This window comes from Atractosteus spatula, chromosome 21 (assembly GCF_055471065.1).
Source record: "Atractosteus spatula isolate fAtrSpa1 chromosome 21, fAtrSpa1.hap1, whole genome shotgun sequence".
Taxonomy (NCBI): Eukaryota; Metazoa; Chordata; class Actinopteri; order Semionotiformes; family Lepisosteidae; genus Atractosteus; species Atractosteus spatula.
Genome location: NC_142726.1, coordinates 8,687,508 through 8,705,140, shown reverse-complemented (window position 1 = coordinate 8,705,140; position 17,633 = coordinate 8,687,508). Strand labels below are relative to the sequence as shown.

General features: G+C 41.2%; 1 protein-coding gene across 1 annotated transcript in view; it reads left to right on the top strand.

Moving 5' to 3' along the window:
• The window catches only part of acsf3 (acyl-CoA synthetase family member 3), a 32,157-nt gene extending 15,625 nt beyond the window's left edge, over positions 1-16,532 (top strand). The window contains exons 8-10 of the mRNA XM_088939128.1: positions 13,044-13,178; positions 13,390-13,501; positions 14,817-16,532. Coding sequence (XP_088795254.1) covers positions 13,044-13,178; positions 13,390-13,501; positions 14,817-14,934 — 365 coding nt within the window. The 3' untranslated portion in view covers positions 14,935-16,532. The remainder of the gene's footprint in view (positions 1-13,043; positions 13,179-13,389; positions 13,502-14,816) is intronic.
• The last annotated feature ends 1,101 nt before the right edge of the window (positions 16,533-17,633 follow it).

The window sequence follows — 17,633 nt, the reverse complement described above, 5'->3', positions numbered from 1 at the left end:
TCCTTGTTACCAAATATTTAACCACCTGATTCTCATTACCCCTTTACTTGTGAAAGGTCAGCTAGGGGTTTAGTTATTGTTTCACATACACTTATTGCTCATTTTTCATCTTTTTCTAATACATACTGTACACCATTACGTCTCAGAATACATTGCATTGTTAAATCTACAATCCTTTTGGTTATTTAGGACTTGGATCAAACAAGAATATCATGGTAAGATCTTGTAATTCCCCAAATTATATTTTTTTCTCTGTACTGCACATTTCCCCTAAACAAAAAAACCTTAAAAGCTAATACAATATTTTAGAAAATAAGACTATATACATTCCAGGAGAAAATAGAAACATTAGTCATGCATGTCAAGAACCACATACAGTGTCTGGAAGCCGTTTTCAACTTCTAGAGTAAATAAATAGTACATAGCAACTGCAAAATGTGAAGATGCAGAATTAACAGAAGTGAGCTACTTAATTTTACTCTTTAGCAGGAGTACTACTATGCCAAACAAGCAAAACAAGAATGCTCCTCTGAAGAGTAAATGGCATATCTTCTTGCCCACAGTGCTAGACTCGCAAGAAACAAATACAAGCATAAGCAAAAATAAAAATTTGTGGAGAAAGTAAAAACCTAACGGAGGGGGGCTGAGCAACAGGAGTTTCAGTGGTGAGTTGCCATACCACCACCACCACCCCCCTGGTGACGTGAGGTCCAGCCGTGGTACTCCTGTAGTTTAAATCCACTTGCACACTTCGAGATGCTGTATGACTGCTCTACCGAGTTTTGCCGCACCTAAAAAATGTGTGCGACTACGTTTGTTTCTGCAATCCCTCTCCTGGTCTGTCTTGACATTTTTTTATGAAGAACGTCTGACTGTTTAATGGGGGCTCGGTTATTGATGCCTGATCCTATTTTATGGGTTCTTAGGTGGCACAGTCTTGGAGGGGGAGCTGGTGTTGTGTGAGGCATATCTTTTGCTAAAAATGCATTACAATACAAGAAGGTGCTCATGGGGGAAAAAAAAATATTCGAGTGACTAAAACACGCTTTTGAGTTCTGAAGGCATGGCGCGGGAGGCACAGCTGGACGGATGAGCAACACAGGGACTCATTGTAAGCTTTTCTCCCGTATCCCAGCTCCCTGGGGGCTGTGGGAGCCAGGAGACTTTGGGCACTTGCCCGACGATCAATATCAGCTTCATTTGCAAATGTCTGTGGTTTTAATTACGTAAGTGATGCTACTTGGTGTCAGTGGCACTTCTATAGATAATCTGTCGCTGGGCCTGGCTGCGCACTCCTTTCATCTCCACACTCATTTGTTAGCATTGATTTTTCTTCTTTTCCTTTCCGGCAGCCCTGTTTGAGCTATCTGCATTGTAAGACAGCCAAGAACAGAGCTTAGGCTTAATCAGCAGCCTGCTGTCCTTCTTGACCCGAGAAACCGGTAATATTTGCAGTAATATTAAAATTATTTTCTAATACAAATGCTTTTCTGGATGTGTAAATTCAATTTCGGAACACACATAAAAACACTGGACTTGGGATTCCTTCCATTCAGTTTGTAAGCAGCTAAGCTTTATTGTTCCATGTCCAAGGTGAAATAAAATATAGTGTATTTCCAACAAAGTAAATATGAATTTGTCCAAGAAGACATTTTGGCAAGTGTATTTCATGTTAGTATGAAGATCTTTTGAGATCATATTTAGATCATTTAGAAACTATTCTAGAATATGTTTTTATACTCTGCATGCAGATATGTCTATGAACATAAGATTTAAATCATATTTCCCTTCCAGATCTGTTCTATGCAATGTTATGCTAGAATAGTAGTTTCAAGTGGTAGTAGCACTTTTATGTGGACAAAACATTAACCATATTATATATGTGACTTTTGTGCCTTATTTTTATAATAAATATAATAAAACCCTGAACTGAATATTTGCTCTAAAATACAGGCTGCTTACCTTTTGCCTCCTGGTTTTTCTTTGCATGCATGCCAGATGTGTTTATAGCTAGCAGGGATCCAGGTGTGCAAACTAAGCATTTAAAACAAATGCTTAAACGTGATTGTCTTTTTTTTAATGACTGTATGCTGAAGAATACTAGCTTCAGCCAAAGTAAATTGCTCTAGAAGGGCAGCTTTCTTTTTCCAGGGATTTATTATGCAGTTTAAAAAAATGGCAAAAAGCATAAGCCATTTTCTCAGTGCTACATGCTCATGCTTATGATGAATAATGGACATACTCTAAAAATAGCTAGTTCCTCAATGAGCACTGTTTTGGGACTCGATTAGCCCTTCTGCTTATATATAATGGAACTAGAGGATAATATTGCTTAGTCTTAGGAAGAGGTGTGTTAACTAGGTTAACTAGGCTTTAGGAGATCACACACTTTTCCTGTGAAATCACGGCAAAGGACACCTCTAAGTGCATCTTAATGAGGCTGAATCTGATGGAGGCAGAGATTAGATGCTAGACTAGAACCAGAGCTGGTGAGCGTTTATTCGTGTGTGTGTGTGTGTGTCAATGTCGAGGATTTTGTTTACCTCATGCAATAAAACTGGAGTCTTCTGGGTATATCAATTTATTATGACTCCCCGTACACTATCAAAGCCTATTTAAGCACTATTTCAGTGCCCACAGCTTCACTTTCCTAATGCATGTTCCTTCAATGTCATATTACACCCCAGGTAAAACTGTGTCTGTGTGAGGCAAGGGCTCTGGAATATAGGCTACACACAAAAACAGACCCAGCAGGGCTCCTGTGGCATGCTGTATACTGAAGAGCTGCTGCTCCCCTCAGTCTTAATGCTCCCAAGTGTTTTCTTATTCCCTTTGCATACTGGTAACTCCTAAAAGATTAACTGTTTTGTAGGAGGCTGCTTTTGTGTTACTATATATACATTCAACCCTGGAAAAACAAGATATTAACTAATGTGAAAGCCTGAAGGAGACAAGACCTAGTCACTCGATTACAGCAGTTCTAATGATTAATGGACTATTTTAAAAGCATGAAAAAGACTAACTAGCTGTCATCAGTGGTCCTCAGTTCTCTAAATTTAACTCGGTTTTGAATTGGAGACAAAGTTGTGAAAATGTGTTTTTAAAGATTTACTAAGCATGGAGTGAATTTTCACTAGTTTATTGCATGGAGAACATAAGGTCATAGAACATGAGAGGCTGCAGATGAGAAGGGGTTTGTTGGGCTCTTGTTGCTCTTTAATTTATTTTCAAAGAGTAAAGAATTCTTTTTGTGTAATGGCAACCAGAACTGAACCCGGTGTTTTGTAGATTTGGATATTCTGTTAGCATGTATCGTTTCCACTCTTTGTCTTTATGATGATGTGGAAGAATCTACATCAACGCCAAGATCTGTTTTCAGAGGACTTGTGTAGCTTTCTCAATTTCTGAATCACTCACATAACAGTGTACAGTATGTTCCTAATGCCAATGTGGATTACTTTGCATTTACCAATGTTAAATTTCATTTGTCAAGTCCCTTGCCTCTGTTTCTGTTTCCAATTCCCCCTCATTTTGTATCTTCTTTAAAAATAACTAGTTTACTACATATGAAATAATCTAAATTATTCATATAGATCAGGAATATTAAGGATCCCTGTGGTACTCTACTGCTTACATCGGCCAAGTTTGATGTTATACTTCTGAAGACATGCTGGTACCCGTTTTATCAGATCTCTATCCATGTGCATAGATGACCTTGGATCTTCATGGTTTTTAAATTGAGAATGCTTTATGAGAGACCTTATCAAAAGCTTTTGGGAAATCTCAGTTATTCGTGTTGTGTACCTCAGTGTTACCCAGCTGTGGTTATTGCTTGTACACCAACACCCACTCACTGCCATAACCTAGCTGTCTGGAGAGGACTCCCATCCTAGTTGTGAGCAGACTTGTCTGGGATCAGAGAAGATCAGGCTACCTGCTTTGATACCAAAAATCTGAATATTTGGTCATTAAAGATTCCAGGGCTCTTTTCATTAGAGCAGGGATATTATTCCTGCTCCTGTTATTATTGATGAAGGCATTGTGCACTTCTCTCAGCTGTGAATTGGGGCTTCTGAATCAACATTCAATTAAAGATCATGGCAGCTGAGAATAAACTACTATGATATGTGAACTGTAATACTGTTCTTAATTAGTACTAATATACATTCTTAGTGATTAAATAATACTTATAGTACTAAAAAATACTGATATGATACAGCCATACCTTTTTTTCCTTGTATCTTAAATTAGTGTTATACACTAAAAAAGAACCTCAAGTGAAGGAGTTGCTCAAAACATTAATGAATTTAGTGATTCCTCGAATTAGGCCTGTTTCAGGCCCCAAACCAAAACTCAATGGTTGCCCTTTATATGTAAATCAAATAGAAAATGAAGTTTTTAAGAGTGCACGTTGAACACCCATGTGTTGTGGCTAGCATAGCCTTCACAAAAAAAGTAATAATTTAAAGCAGGTTTTATTTAAAGAAAAATAAAAATGTTTTCAGTTTCGATTTAAAATAACCAAGTGTGTTGGCCTGCCTAGCTAACTAGAGATAAAGAGTTACACAAGTGGATGGCGTGGCGACGGCAAGCTCCAGCTCTGGCTGTTTTCAGATGGCATTTAGGAAGAATCTTAAATGACTTTCATGTTTTATCTCTGTCAAAATCCACCAGAACATCCAGTATCAGCAGCTACTTGCTGGGGTGAATGAGCATTCAACAATTTCTAAAGGCAATATAGGGTTTATATAGCATATGAATAATTTGCAATGGTTACATGTAATAAATTGTAATATATCAACAAATGATCTAGAAATCCATGTTTCTGGATCGCTGCAGTACTAGGTCTACAAGTGTGTGCATCATTCAGATCACCACAAATGGGACTGCAGCCAGGGGGGTAGCCCGGGGAGACTGACTCGTTAGCAGAGCTACGGATAGTTAGGGATAGATGGAGAGCGAAGAGAAAGTTCAAGCCCTGTTAGTCATTAATTCAGGAGTCGAGAAAACTGGCTGGTGGTCAGGAAGACGGGTGGTTTTCTTAGGCTAAAAAGCAAACTAATGGAAATATGGCACAGTCCTAATATGGTTCACTGACCTGCTTTCGATTCTTTTTTTTTCTTTTTTTTGTGCGGAGAAAAACAAACAATCTTGTTTCAGATAACACTGTCAAGAGCGGGCAGTTTCTTGGCAAAAAGCAAGTGTAACAGCCCTGGACCTGTACGCTCACTCTCTCCTGTTTGAAACTGACCTGGACAAGACAATTTAGAGAGGCGCATCTTGGCTAATGTGTTTCTTTGGCAAATAGGGGTTTGAAATGGTTGGAGTGTGACAGGGAGATTCCTTGGAGACGGCAGTTTACTTACCATCAGCAAAACAATGTGCTTCTGCAGTGTGACACAGTGGAGGGATTAAAAAGTCAGAAACGATGATGCAATGAATCAAATTAACATAAACCACATTTTACTCTCTATAATTGCATTTATATTAGATGAGCTGGATAACTCATCTAAGTGTAAAGTGCTTTTATGTGTAATATTAATTGCAAGAAAGAAACCATGACAAAAGTTAAGGATGATAAATATTATTAGACCTGCAATTTAGTTGGCAAAGTCTGTTATTCATCCTCATTAGCTGTATGGTTCAACTGTCTCTCTTTTTATGTTGGCATTAATATTCATGTATCTGATTGTTTTAATATTTTTAAAATATGTTAGATTGTTAGACCTCGTTAACTACAAGAAGATGAGCCGTTCTGTTGCAAAAAGAACGATGTTGAAGTCAGTTGAGGAATATCTGATGTGACAAGTATTATTACCCAAACAAATTATCCCCCTTAATTAAAATGCTATTACATCAAACATATTTTCAGTCGGAAGTGTAACACATATATTTTTTGTAAGTTTTGATTTTGAGAGTGGAGAACAGCCCCGCTGAACAAAAGGCTGAGAAAGGATTCCTTGCAGCTATTTAGACAGTTGATCTCACCAAGAAACCAGAATTAAACTCCAAGGTTAGAGGGCATAGCTTCCTATAGCAGGAAGGTGAATGCCAGACCACTGCTCTCACCCACAGTCTGTGGAGGTGTGCTCTGGAATGTGGCTTCTGCCCTTTCCGCCCCCGCACACACCTCTGGCAGCGAGGCCGTGTGCAGTACTCTTGAAGGGAGAGGGAGGGAGGGTACGATGTCTGTGTGAGGCAAGCTGAGGCGACTGCCCGTCACCAGACCTGCTCAGCCACTCACACTCATAGATCTCTCTCCAGTAGCTGGGAAGCAGTGCTGACAAGTGCATGGCCACTGACAAGGTTTAATGTAGAATAAGCAGCAAACTAGAAAATTCTCATTTGTATGGCATCATACTGCTTGATTCGATTTTTCTGTCTTTCTGAATGTGTGTATCTACAATATATACAGTGCACGCCAGATTTACATAGATCCTCCCGAATAAAATAGAAGCAAGAACCATACGAAAGAGTGAGCTATAGACTGGGTAATGCGTCTTGTTCAAAGCAGTTCTAAAAATGTTATGTTTGTGATTTTTATAACTTTCAAGAGTGCAAGGTTTTGTCAGAACGTAGCTCCAGAAAACATGAGGTCACATTTGTTCAGATTGTTACATATTTCTTTAAAATAAATCCCACACAAACTTATCTACAGTAACATTCTGCTCTTTGGAAGTGCAATGGAATCCACCAGAATTTCATAGTGGTATCTAAAACTTTCCTGTTTCCCTGCAGTGTGAAAGGAGGTTCAGGACTAGTGCGTATCATCATGGTTAAGGTCGGTGAGCTTTCTCAAGACTGCCGAGTGGTAAATTGACCATTTGTTAACATGTACATTAGTTGGGGGAAGGCTTTAAAATAATAAGAAGAAAAGTTTAATCTACCACTTCCTACTGTAGTGTCCATTTAAAAAAAATCTAAGGCACTGTCGTAGTAGCACCCCTCCCAAGATGAGGACGATACTGTATTTTACAACCAGGGGATGTGAAACAAGTGGTTTGGCAGCAAACTATAAATCCAAAGGCAACCTTTGGTGATCTCCAATACAGACTGCAATTCAAAGTCTTGTGCATGAATGGGACATTCATGGCCAGCTTGCAAGGAATAATCTTCTGAAAGTGCACCACAAAAAGATGAAACTCAGATTTGCCAAACTGCATCTGTGTGGCAATCGCAATCATGTCTTATGGGTCAGATGAGCAACACCATTTAGCTTTTACAAGATGCTCATCAGTGTAAAAATTTGCCCACTGTGAAATATGGCAGTGAGTCTTTTATGTCTGTGGTCATTTTGCTCTTACACGTCCTGGAGCACTTGTTAAAATAGAGGAAATCATGAACGCCAACATGTACCGCAACATTTTAGTCAGACACAGAGTGATATAGCTGCTGGCCATGTCATGATATATATGACTTTGTGCTATTATTTAAACATATTTTTAGACGTTTTAAGCGATCTGTGAATCTTTGTTACATTGTTTTTTGTCTATTTCATTGTAGGTATGAATAAATCTGTCAGGCATTATATATACAGTGGTGTGAAAAAGTGTTTGCCCCCTTCCTGATTTCTTATTTTTTTGCATGTTTGTCACACTGAAATGTTTCAGATCATCAAACAAATTGAAATATTAGACAAAGATAACACAAGTAAACACAAAATGCAGTTTTTAAATGAAGGTTTTTATTATTAAGGGAAAAAAAATCCAAACCTACATGGCCCTGTGTGAAAAAGTGATTGCCCCCTAAACCTAATAACTGGTTCGGCCACACTTAGCAGCAACAACTGCAATCAAGCATTTGTGATAACTGGCAATGAGTCTTTTACAGCGCTGTGGAGGAATTTTGGCCCACTCATCTTTGCAGAACTGTTGTAATTCAGCCACATTGGAGGGTTTTCGAGCCTTAACCGCTTTTTAAGGTCATGCCACAACATCTCAATCGGATTCAGGTCAGGACTTTGACTAGGCCACTCCAAAGTCTTCATTTTGTTTTTCTTAAGCCATTCAGAGGTGGACTTGCTGGTGTGTTTTGGATCATTGTCCTGCTGCAGAACCCAAGTGCGCTTCAGCTTGAGGTCACGAACAGATGGCCGGACATTCTCCTTCAGGATTTTTTGGTAGACAGCAGAATTCATGGTTCCATTTACCACAGCAAGTCTTCCAGGTCCTGAAGCAGCAAAACAGCCCCAGACCATCACACTACCACCACCATATTTTACTGTTGGTATGATGTTCCTTTTCTGAAATGCTGTGTTACTTTTACGCCAGATGTAATGGGCACACACCTTCCAAAACGTTCAACTTTTGTCTCGTCAGTCCACACAGTATTTTCCCAAAAGTCTTGGGGATCATCAAGATGTTTTCTGGCAAAACTGAGACGAGCCTTTATGTTCTTTTTGCTCAGCAGTGATTTTCGTCTTGTAACTCTGCCATGCAGGCCATTTTTGCCCAGTCTCTTTCTTATGGAGTCATGAACACTGACCTTAACTGAGGCAAGTGAAGCCTGCAGTTCTTTGGATGTTGTTGTGGGGTTTTTTGTGACCTCTTGGATGAGTCGTCGCTGCACTCTTGGGGTAATTTTGGTCAGCCGGCCACTCCTGGGAAGGTTCACCACTGTTCTATGTTTTCGCCATTTGTGGATAATGGTTCTCACTGTGGTTCGCTGGAGTCCAAAAGCTTTAGAAATGGCTTTATAACCTTTTCCAGACTGATAAATCTCAATTACTCTGTTTCTCATTCGTTCCTGAATTTCTTTGGATCACAGCATGATGTCTAGCTTTTGAGGATCTTTTGGTCTACTTCACTTTGTCAGGCAGGTCCTTTTTAAGTGATTTCTTGATTGAGAACAGGTGTGGCAGTAATCAGGCCTGGGTGTGGCTAGAGAAATTAAACTCAGCTTTCCAAAGATGTGATAAACCACAGTTGATTTATGTTTTAACAGGGGGGGCAATCACTTTTTCACACAGGGCCATGTAGGTTTGGATTTTTTTTTCCCTTAATAATAAAAACCTTCATTTAAAAACTGCATTTTGTGTTTACTTGTGTTATCTTTGTCTAATATTTCAATTTGTTTGATGATCTGAAACATTTCAGTGTGACAAACATGCAAAAAAATAAGAAATCAGGAAGGGGGCAAACACTTTTTCACACCACTGTATGTTTGTATGTGCACAGTATATAAACAGTATTGGAAATAGTTGTGGTATCTGTGAAAACTGAAAATGAAGTGCAACTGGATTTAAAATGTAATTGACATGCAGTATGATAGAATTCCACCCCTGATCTAAAACTAAAATTCACCATGATAAAATCTTGAGTTGCTTGAGTTGATCACACTATGATCAGCTATCACGCACGCAATCACAAAGTTTTACACCCATGCAAGGATGAGAGATGTTAATGTCACTGTTGTAGTAAATGCTGTGGTTCCTAGAAAGAAAATAACACCTGACACATGTAGACGTCAAGGTTTTAGCCAGTAAAATAATGATCTTGATACACACACATAACAAAAAATACTAAAATATGTATTTTACTGCATCAAAGAATGTTAAAAATGCTGTATACGGGGCAAGATTTAGTATTCTGCCTACAGTATTTATTGTTGGAGGAGTAGAAGCTTACTCCAGTTGTGTTTCAGCAATAGATATATGAAAGAATCTGATAAGTGGACTGAAATCTGATACTGTTTATATTAGAACCGAAGTCAGGAAGTCCAAACTCCTCAGAAGTACTGTACTGAAGTACCTCAGGGTATGTCCTTATGATAGACGGCGATCTAGCGGCAGGTGCAGATGTTAATGTTACATCTAAACATGCTGGTGCACATTACCACAAAGTGGCTTTCATGGGGGCTGACCATAATTCTAAGGTCAGATCACTAAAGCGAAGATCTGACATGGGCAGGAGAAATTAAAACACATGGAACTTGTCTCCGCATCTCTGTGTAAATGTCACCTCTCACCTGGTTCTCACCTGGATTACAAGTGCCAGTAGGTCTATTCTGCACCAACAATCCCACTGCACAACAGGTAATGAGAGGACGTAAGAAAATACAGTTGGAACAAGGGGGGAATTTTGGTAGATCAGATTCAAGTCCCACGTGGATGATCCTTACATGAACATGGTTATGATCTTTAATGACCCAGTAATTCAGAACTTGGGTTTAATGTTTCATCCAAAGGACAGCACCTCCTACAGCTGTGCTCTTGGTCACCATTGGCTTGGACATTATGGTTCAAAGGGAAAAGTGCCGCCCACTGGTCAGCCAACTCTGTTTACAGCAGCAGTGTGATTTTCCTTTGGTCTGTTGCCCTGATGCATAATATAGTGACTCTGCTAGTACTATGGACTAAAGCAGACAGAACTTTTTTTCTGCAGACCTTATTATAAGAAAAAGTTTAGTGCATTTACCCATATCCAGTGATCAGTCTTAGCCTCGCTTATTTTCTCCTCCCACAACTTCCACCTTCTAATTGCTTGTGTGCCACCATTTCTTTTTTCTCAGAAACATTAAACAATTAGGCTCCTTATCGTTTTAATTAGGAATCTCATTCAACCGTATCTTCTACCACTCCAACAATAAAATAGGTAGAATGGTAAGAATCTCATTCAACCGTATCTTCTACCACTCCAACAATAAAATAGGTAGAATGGTAAGATCATTTTCTCCTGCACACATCCTGCTAATACATTATTCAGTTAATGAGTAAAATGCATCTTTTGTAATCTCAAGTGATTTTTTTGTTTATGGATTAAGATCATTTCTGAAAGAAAGTCATTTGCTTGTATGTCAAAATCAAATTCTCTTAAGATTAGAAACTGGAAAATGCGTTGTCTTGCGTCTTATGTTTTTGGTATTGGCTGATTTATATTTCTCGTTAAATGAAAAGTAACGGGTATTTTTCTCAGTTATCAATTTAAATATTCATTTACCATGATTTAATATTAATAATAAAATAAATTGGAACTTAGCAGTGAACACAAATTAAACAAGATAACAATGTAAAAAGATCAATGCAGAAATGAGGAAGGAGGCCAAGCCCTAGTAACTTTCTATTATCATACCTGGCTTTTTAACTTTACATCTTAAACAAGACGGGGGGGGGGGGGAATTATCATTTCAATGGAGGGATTAAGGTTTTAAATCTTCAATTGACTTTCTCCAAGATCTCTTCAGAGACTTTCTTAAAAAAAAAATCGAGGAGAAACTGGCTTGTATTGTCATTAAACCTACAAAGCTGCTTTTATCAGGAGTCATGTTGAATGTGTGTTCATTTTCGGATTCATTTGCATAAAAAGGAGAAGAGATTCAAAGGTGCGTCTCTGTGACCAAATTATTCTTTGGCGTAAAAACTGTAAATACACTATTACTGTGTTAACACCCGTCCACTTTCTCAGTACTCGCCCCCACCCCCCTCCCATTACCTCAGCCTATCAGCAGAAAGCAGTGGTCTGTGAAGAAATTCCCAATATCTAAATTTACACACTGTATCAATCTTGTTTAATAGACTGGAAAGCTTATTGCGCTGTTGCAGAGCTGTGAAAGAGGGCAGCGGTGATAAATTGCACTATCCCTGCGACAGCCGCCCGTGATGTATAATGAAATATTTATGATTTATCCCGGCTAATAAACTGAAATGAAGTGCGTGATGTATGAGAGCAGATGGGCCCTGTGTTGACGCTGTGCTCTTCACCGGTGCAAGCAGAGGGAGCTGGAGAGGGAGAGAGACCCAGACTACGTGTGTGGTGGCTGTTTTTGTTTGTGCTCTTGAGCATGGAGTTAAGGTGTTTTTTTTCCCCCTGCTGTATTACTCTCTTCTGATATCACTATTTGAAATCCACGCAATGCGAAGTTAATTATAAATTAATTGCGGTTCCACATTTCTAACGGTTGCGTGTTGATTGATTGACTGACGTTCCCAGCTTTGTGGGTGGTTTTTTTTGCAGTAGTGCTGAGGCTCTGAGGCTTTCGCTTGACAGATTCTCCTGCTTTTTTTCCTCGTCCTCCTTTAGGCTTTTTCAGCTCGCCTATTAGCCTCCAGGTAAGAGAGAGAAGTGGGCATGCCAAGCGTGGGTCTGTACCAGCTGTACAATCTTGCTGGGCTCAGTCACAGCACCAGCTCCTCGCCTTCTGCTTGGCCTGGTGTCTTCCCGGGTGGGATAGTCAAGTCTGCAGTGCAAAGAGCCAAAGGTGGCACAGAAGATGCTTTTTTACTGCGTTTTTCTGTCTGGAAACTTAAATGAAAACCCCTTCCGACATCACATGTGAAGGAAGCATGGTAGTGTCAGCTCGGCTTCCCAGTTCCTCTTTGCTTTTCTTTCCGGTTGCTGAACTCTGGTCTCTCTCATTATCACACGGTAAAAAAAAATGAAACCTCGGGTTTGTGTCTCAATGAAGAAGTGTCATATTTGCGATTTGCAAGGGAAATGAGCTAGATGTGATTTTCAGCCCAGGGGTATCCATGACGGATGCCTGCCAATCAGTGCGTTCCTCAGCTCCAGTCCAGTGCTCAGGCCTCTGAGAAAATGTAGCGCACACCTGCACCGTACCCTGTGTGGGGAAAGTAATTAAGGCAAACTGCAGCTGAGAAGCTCTGAGCAATTTGCCCAGGAGATACAGGCAGTGAAGGTTCAATTGAAGCTATTATTAGAAATGAGAAGCAAATGCACCACAATCTGGGTATTCAAGTTCTCTGTGTCACCAGCAAACCATATGGAATATTTCATTTTTATTGAATGATAGATTGAACACTTGGACTTTGATGAAGTTTCTTCATGACAGCCATATTGAGTCCTTGCCTTGTTTGGCAAACTACTGTATATATGCAAATTGGTCACAAATGGTGAAGAATAATTATGACTTTGCAATGCACTTCAATAGGATATCTTTTAGAACTCTTTCAGAGTCAGCTTACCAGTGATACCTGCATGGACACACCTCAGCGGTCCAATTTTGGAAAGGAGAGACCTTTAATGCCTGCCTCTGAGTGACAAAACTATGCACCACTTTTTGGCTAACTGTGCTGTCATTTGCTGTAGGGGACACAGCAGTGTACAAGAATGGTGTTTACTGGATAAGGGGACGCACCTCGGTGGACATCATCAAAAGTGGAGGCTATAAAATTAGCGCACTTGAGGTGGAGCGACACCTTCTGGCACATCAAGACATTGCAGGTAATTACCTGGAAATATGCAGGTCCTTAAGATAACGGTGTAGCGTTTTCCCTTAACAAGTGTCTGTAGAAGATAAGCCTAGTTGCAGAAGATTGTAGCCTGTATTTTCACAATTACATGGCACATTTTAAAACTGACCTGCGGACAATCGCTAAGAAAAGGTGACTAGTGCTGACCTTGTAGTAACAGCCGGGTGGCACTGTTCCTTCAGATGTGGCGGTGATTGGCGCCCCCGACGCCACCTGGGGTCAGCGAGTGACAGCCGTCGTGCAGCTGAAGGAGGGTCGCAGCCTCAGCCTGCAGCAGCTGAAAACCTGGGCCAGGTGAGAGCGCGTCACACGGAACTCGGCAGTTGCCCCTGTCTTGTGGGTGGAATGTGTATGGCCCACTACTTTGTCTCTCAATGTAACTTTACAACTTTCCCAGCGCATTTTGAATTAAGCGTTTTCCCTTAACAAGTACCTGTAGAATTAAATGACCCAACGCTTGCATTTCGGGGTTGTTTTTCTTTTCTTTCTTTTCGAAACGTTGCCCACAAACCCACTGTGCTAATACCAAGCGGTAGTGTATTTATTGCGGTCTTTGTCGTGATACATTAATGGCCATAAAGAAAGGTGGCAGGCAGTTAAAACTCCATTGCTCTGTAATCCACTCTGGCAGAGAACATAACGCTTTAGGTAAGATAGGCAGGTATTTATGGTCTTTTTGTTTGACCCACTGCATTAATATGATTTTTTGTGTAATAATACATGTGATATGATAATATATGGTATGAGTTTTATATAATATGATATAGGTTAGAGGATCAGAGTAGAGAGAAAAATCCCTCCTTGTTATTTCTGCTATGCCTGTCTGACAAGTCCACCGCTGCTGTTCCTGCCTGTGTTGCGCTTGCCACAGTTTTAAATGTCACTTGCATTCGCTGGGCCTCGACACAGGCATTGGCAGAAGACACATGTCCCCCTTCAGAGGGATGGCTGTGGGCCCTATCATCTCCTATCTGTGTCCTGGCTGACAGCAGGCAGCCTGCACCCTGCCACTCCATATGGCGAGGCGGCGTGGGGGCTGTGGGCGGCAGCGCTGTGCCCGGCGGGTCGAGCATGGTGTACGGGCAGCCGCGCCAGCGACCTGCCTGTCACCGTCGGGCAGTGCCCCAGGACAGGCAGCGCGAGGAGTCGGGGGGGGGGGAGGCGGGCGCGAAAGAAAAAGATGAGCAGACTCCTCGATGCTCACTCCTCAGCGCCTCGGCAGCTGCTGTCGCCGCAGATCTCTGTCAGGCGTGACTCGCCCCTCTCTCTCGCGCTGGATGTGTGGAAGAGAGGAAAACGGGGGTGGGGAAAGGCGGCAGAATTGAGAATAAACAGTCCGTTTTGCAAAGCAGCAGTGCCAAGACAGGACCCCTACTCTCCCAGCCCACAAATGCCATCACACAAGCGCTTGCTTCTAAAGCTAAAGAGGTTTCACAGATCGGCTGTATTTGCAGTACAGTGACACCAGGTGTGTACCCCACTAACAAGTACGTTCCGGACACCCTAAATAATCAGCAGTTTGCCATTTTATTTGTAAAGATCATGTTCATATTACATGTGGTATGAGGTAAGCTAACCTTGCCGGTGTCGTGTTTGTCGTGTCTTTAAGAGAGTGCATGGCGTCGTATATCATCCCTACAAGCCTGATCCTGGTGGAGGAGATGCCCAGGAATCAGATGGGGAAAGTTAACAAGAAAGATCTGCTGAAGCGCTTCTACCCCAGCTAAGAGCTTCTGGTGATGAAGCTCCGCTTCCTCCCCTGTGAAGTGAATTATTCTGCCGGTGCGGGGAGGAGCCAGGAATTATCATTGCCCCAGCACTGCAGCGAGCAGCCATTATGAAGGTGTGTGGTGCGCAACTGAGAGCTCAGTTCAGAGAGCCGACCTCACACATAATTGTGCGATGACACCTATCTGTACTGAGAAGAAAAATGTGCAGAAGGAGGAACGAGATTCATATGGACCCCATAGGGTTTTTGAACACCAGAGGAGTTGAATCCCTTAGAAAATGTTCTTTTTTGTGTTTTTGTATCCTATCACATAGTTTTTAAATGCTCGAACTCACTATTCATCTAAAATCTATTTTTAAGCCAGTAATGTTGATGTTATTTCACTTTCAGCTGGGTATTTTACTCCTGTAATTTAATCCACTAGTGGTGATGAAATTGACAAAGCCTGTTATTAGATTGTTCCTGTATTTTTTTCTTGAATTTTGTTATTATTTAATCTGAGTTCTTCCCTGAAGGTGGCAGCATGTGTTTATGGCAAGTTGTTGTTTTTTTCTGCGGGACAGAATAGGGATTGGGGTTCTGAGTGAATGGCAGAGTGTCCAGCGGTACCCATCGGAGTGTTTTGGGGAGCGAAATTCTTTGTTAATTAGACAGTGAAGAGTGCAGCCGCACAGCCAGCAGTCACCGCGTTTCCTAAATGATCCTTGTGTCTTGGCTCGGGGAAAAAAAAAACCCGAAGTTATTCTCTCCTGTCTCCAGCTGCACAAACACAGGCACAATTAAGAGCTGTGAGCAGGAAGAAACGTTTAAAACGAGGACAAGCTGCAGATGGCCATTTCAGATGTTCCGGCCCGCGCGGCTCCTTCTTTCGGCTCAGGCTCTTATTAAGAGTTTAAAATGCTCTCTGCGGTTGGCATGTGCTGTAATGTGCCTGTCTGCTGAACCCTTGTTTTGTGAATTGTAATTAGACTGCTGTTTGGAGCTGACCTGGTGGGGCACCGGGCTGGCTGTGAATATTAATGTGCCGGTAACAAGCGGCGGGCAGCACTGGGCGCAGACCCTGGGCAGTTTTGCAGCCCAGCGAGGGGAGCAACCGACCCCTGCAGGAACGCTAATGGAGTGCTACTTCTCCTCCTTCCATCCCAGAGCATCCCGGCGCCGACGTGACCGTAATTCCAGATTGCCCTACCAGGCACTGGTGTCGGCGGGAATCTACACACAGAAATGTGTGCACCAGTGCCCGTAACACTCTCTCCGCCTGGCTGGTCTAGTCCGAATGCTTTTATTCCCCCCTCCCAGTGTGGTCCCAGGGCATTTCTCTGGCAGAAGAAGCTCAAGTGGGAAAGTTAAGCTGGTGATGCTGATGCTTAGTATTTTAATTTTTATTCAGTCGTGCCAAACATGGCATAATGGCTGAATCCTCTGAAAATGAATCTTCTTGGCAAATCATTGTGGCATATAGATCTTTTCCAGTGATTTTGTTAACTTGCGTAACTCGTGATGTCCATGTTAAGTCCACCAATAGCTTGAAGACACTGTAGAGACACACTGGACATAGAATAAATGAACAAGCTAAATAAATTAACTTATATGACTTAACTTATTGTCTCTCCATTGCTTTCATAAAGTGGTCAAATTCATTATTCTTTGCGGAGGTGGCTCTTATCTGATTAGTGTTTTTGCTGAACAGCTACATTTTGCACTATTTCCTCAGCTCTGTAACCACCCTGTTTTTTTTTTTGCTTCTACCAAGACACTGTCTAGGAATTCTTACATATTTTTTCGGGGAGCTCAAATAATATCAATAATAGCTTAAAAAATTTTGTCAATCAAAATTAGATTTACACTTTTTTATCTTAAGTAGTTGCCTGGTTAAGCGAAATTGATAGTAATATGTTGAACAGGGCAAGTAAGTACCTTGAAGTACAGTAAGGAACAAAAAACATAAAATGTGAATTAGAATGTTTAAATTTCTCATCAGCAATACAAAATATGTAGTTTGTAAGAAGTCTGAAGAAGTGGCACCTGTCTGTACTAAAAACCAAAACAGATGACAATCAGTAGTGCATTTTATCTCAAGCATATGCCATTCATTTCGTGAAGGTATATTATCCACATGGAAACAGTAGGAAGCTACATCACTGTGAGTCTGAATGTATATGGCATTTTGACAGTCAGAAAAACTTAAAAGTACTAAATTACCTCAAGCTAGTCCTGTCAAATGCTAGCTGCAATGACGGATTGCCTGCAGTGCAAACCTCTGCAGAGTTCTTTGGAAAAGCTTGGCTGTAAAGGGCAACAGCAACACTTTTCTGAGAAGCTCCAACCTGCCACCTCGGCCTGGCTGTGCCGGAGGAGAGCACAACTGGGAGGAAATACAGAGAGCCGTTCAGCAGGGGCACACTGAGGCTGGGAGCCAGAAGAGACTCTTGGCACAAGCACCAGCCCTAGTGTTTGTGGAGGCTGGGGTAAGACAGCAGAGGAGCTGTACAGAGATTTCAGACCATTCCACGTGTTATGGAAAGCAGGGCAGTGTAGAGGCTTCTTTCAATATTTTCTTGTACTGTAAGGATATGTAATTGATTTTGTTTACCGTGTTATATCGGTTCCTCTGCTATGTATTACTGTCATCCACATAACCAGCAGTTTTGGTCTCGGGGAAAAAAATGGAAATGTTTAAAATGTATTCCAGTTCAG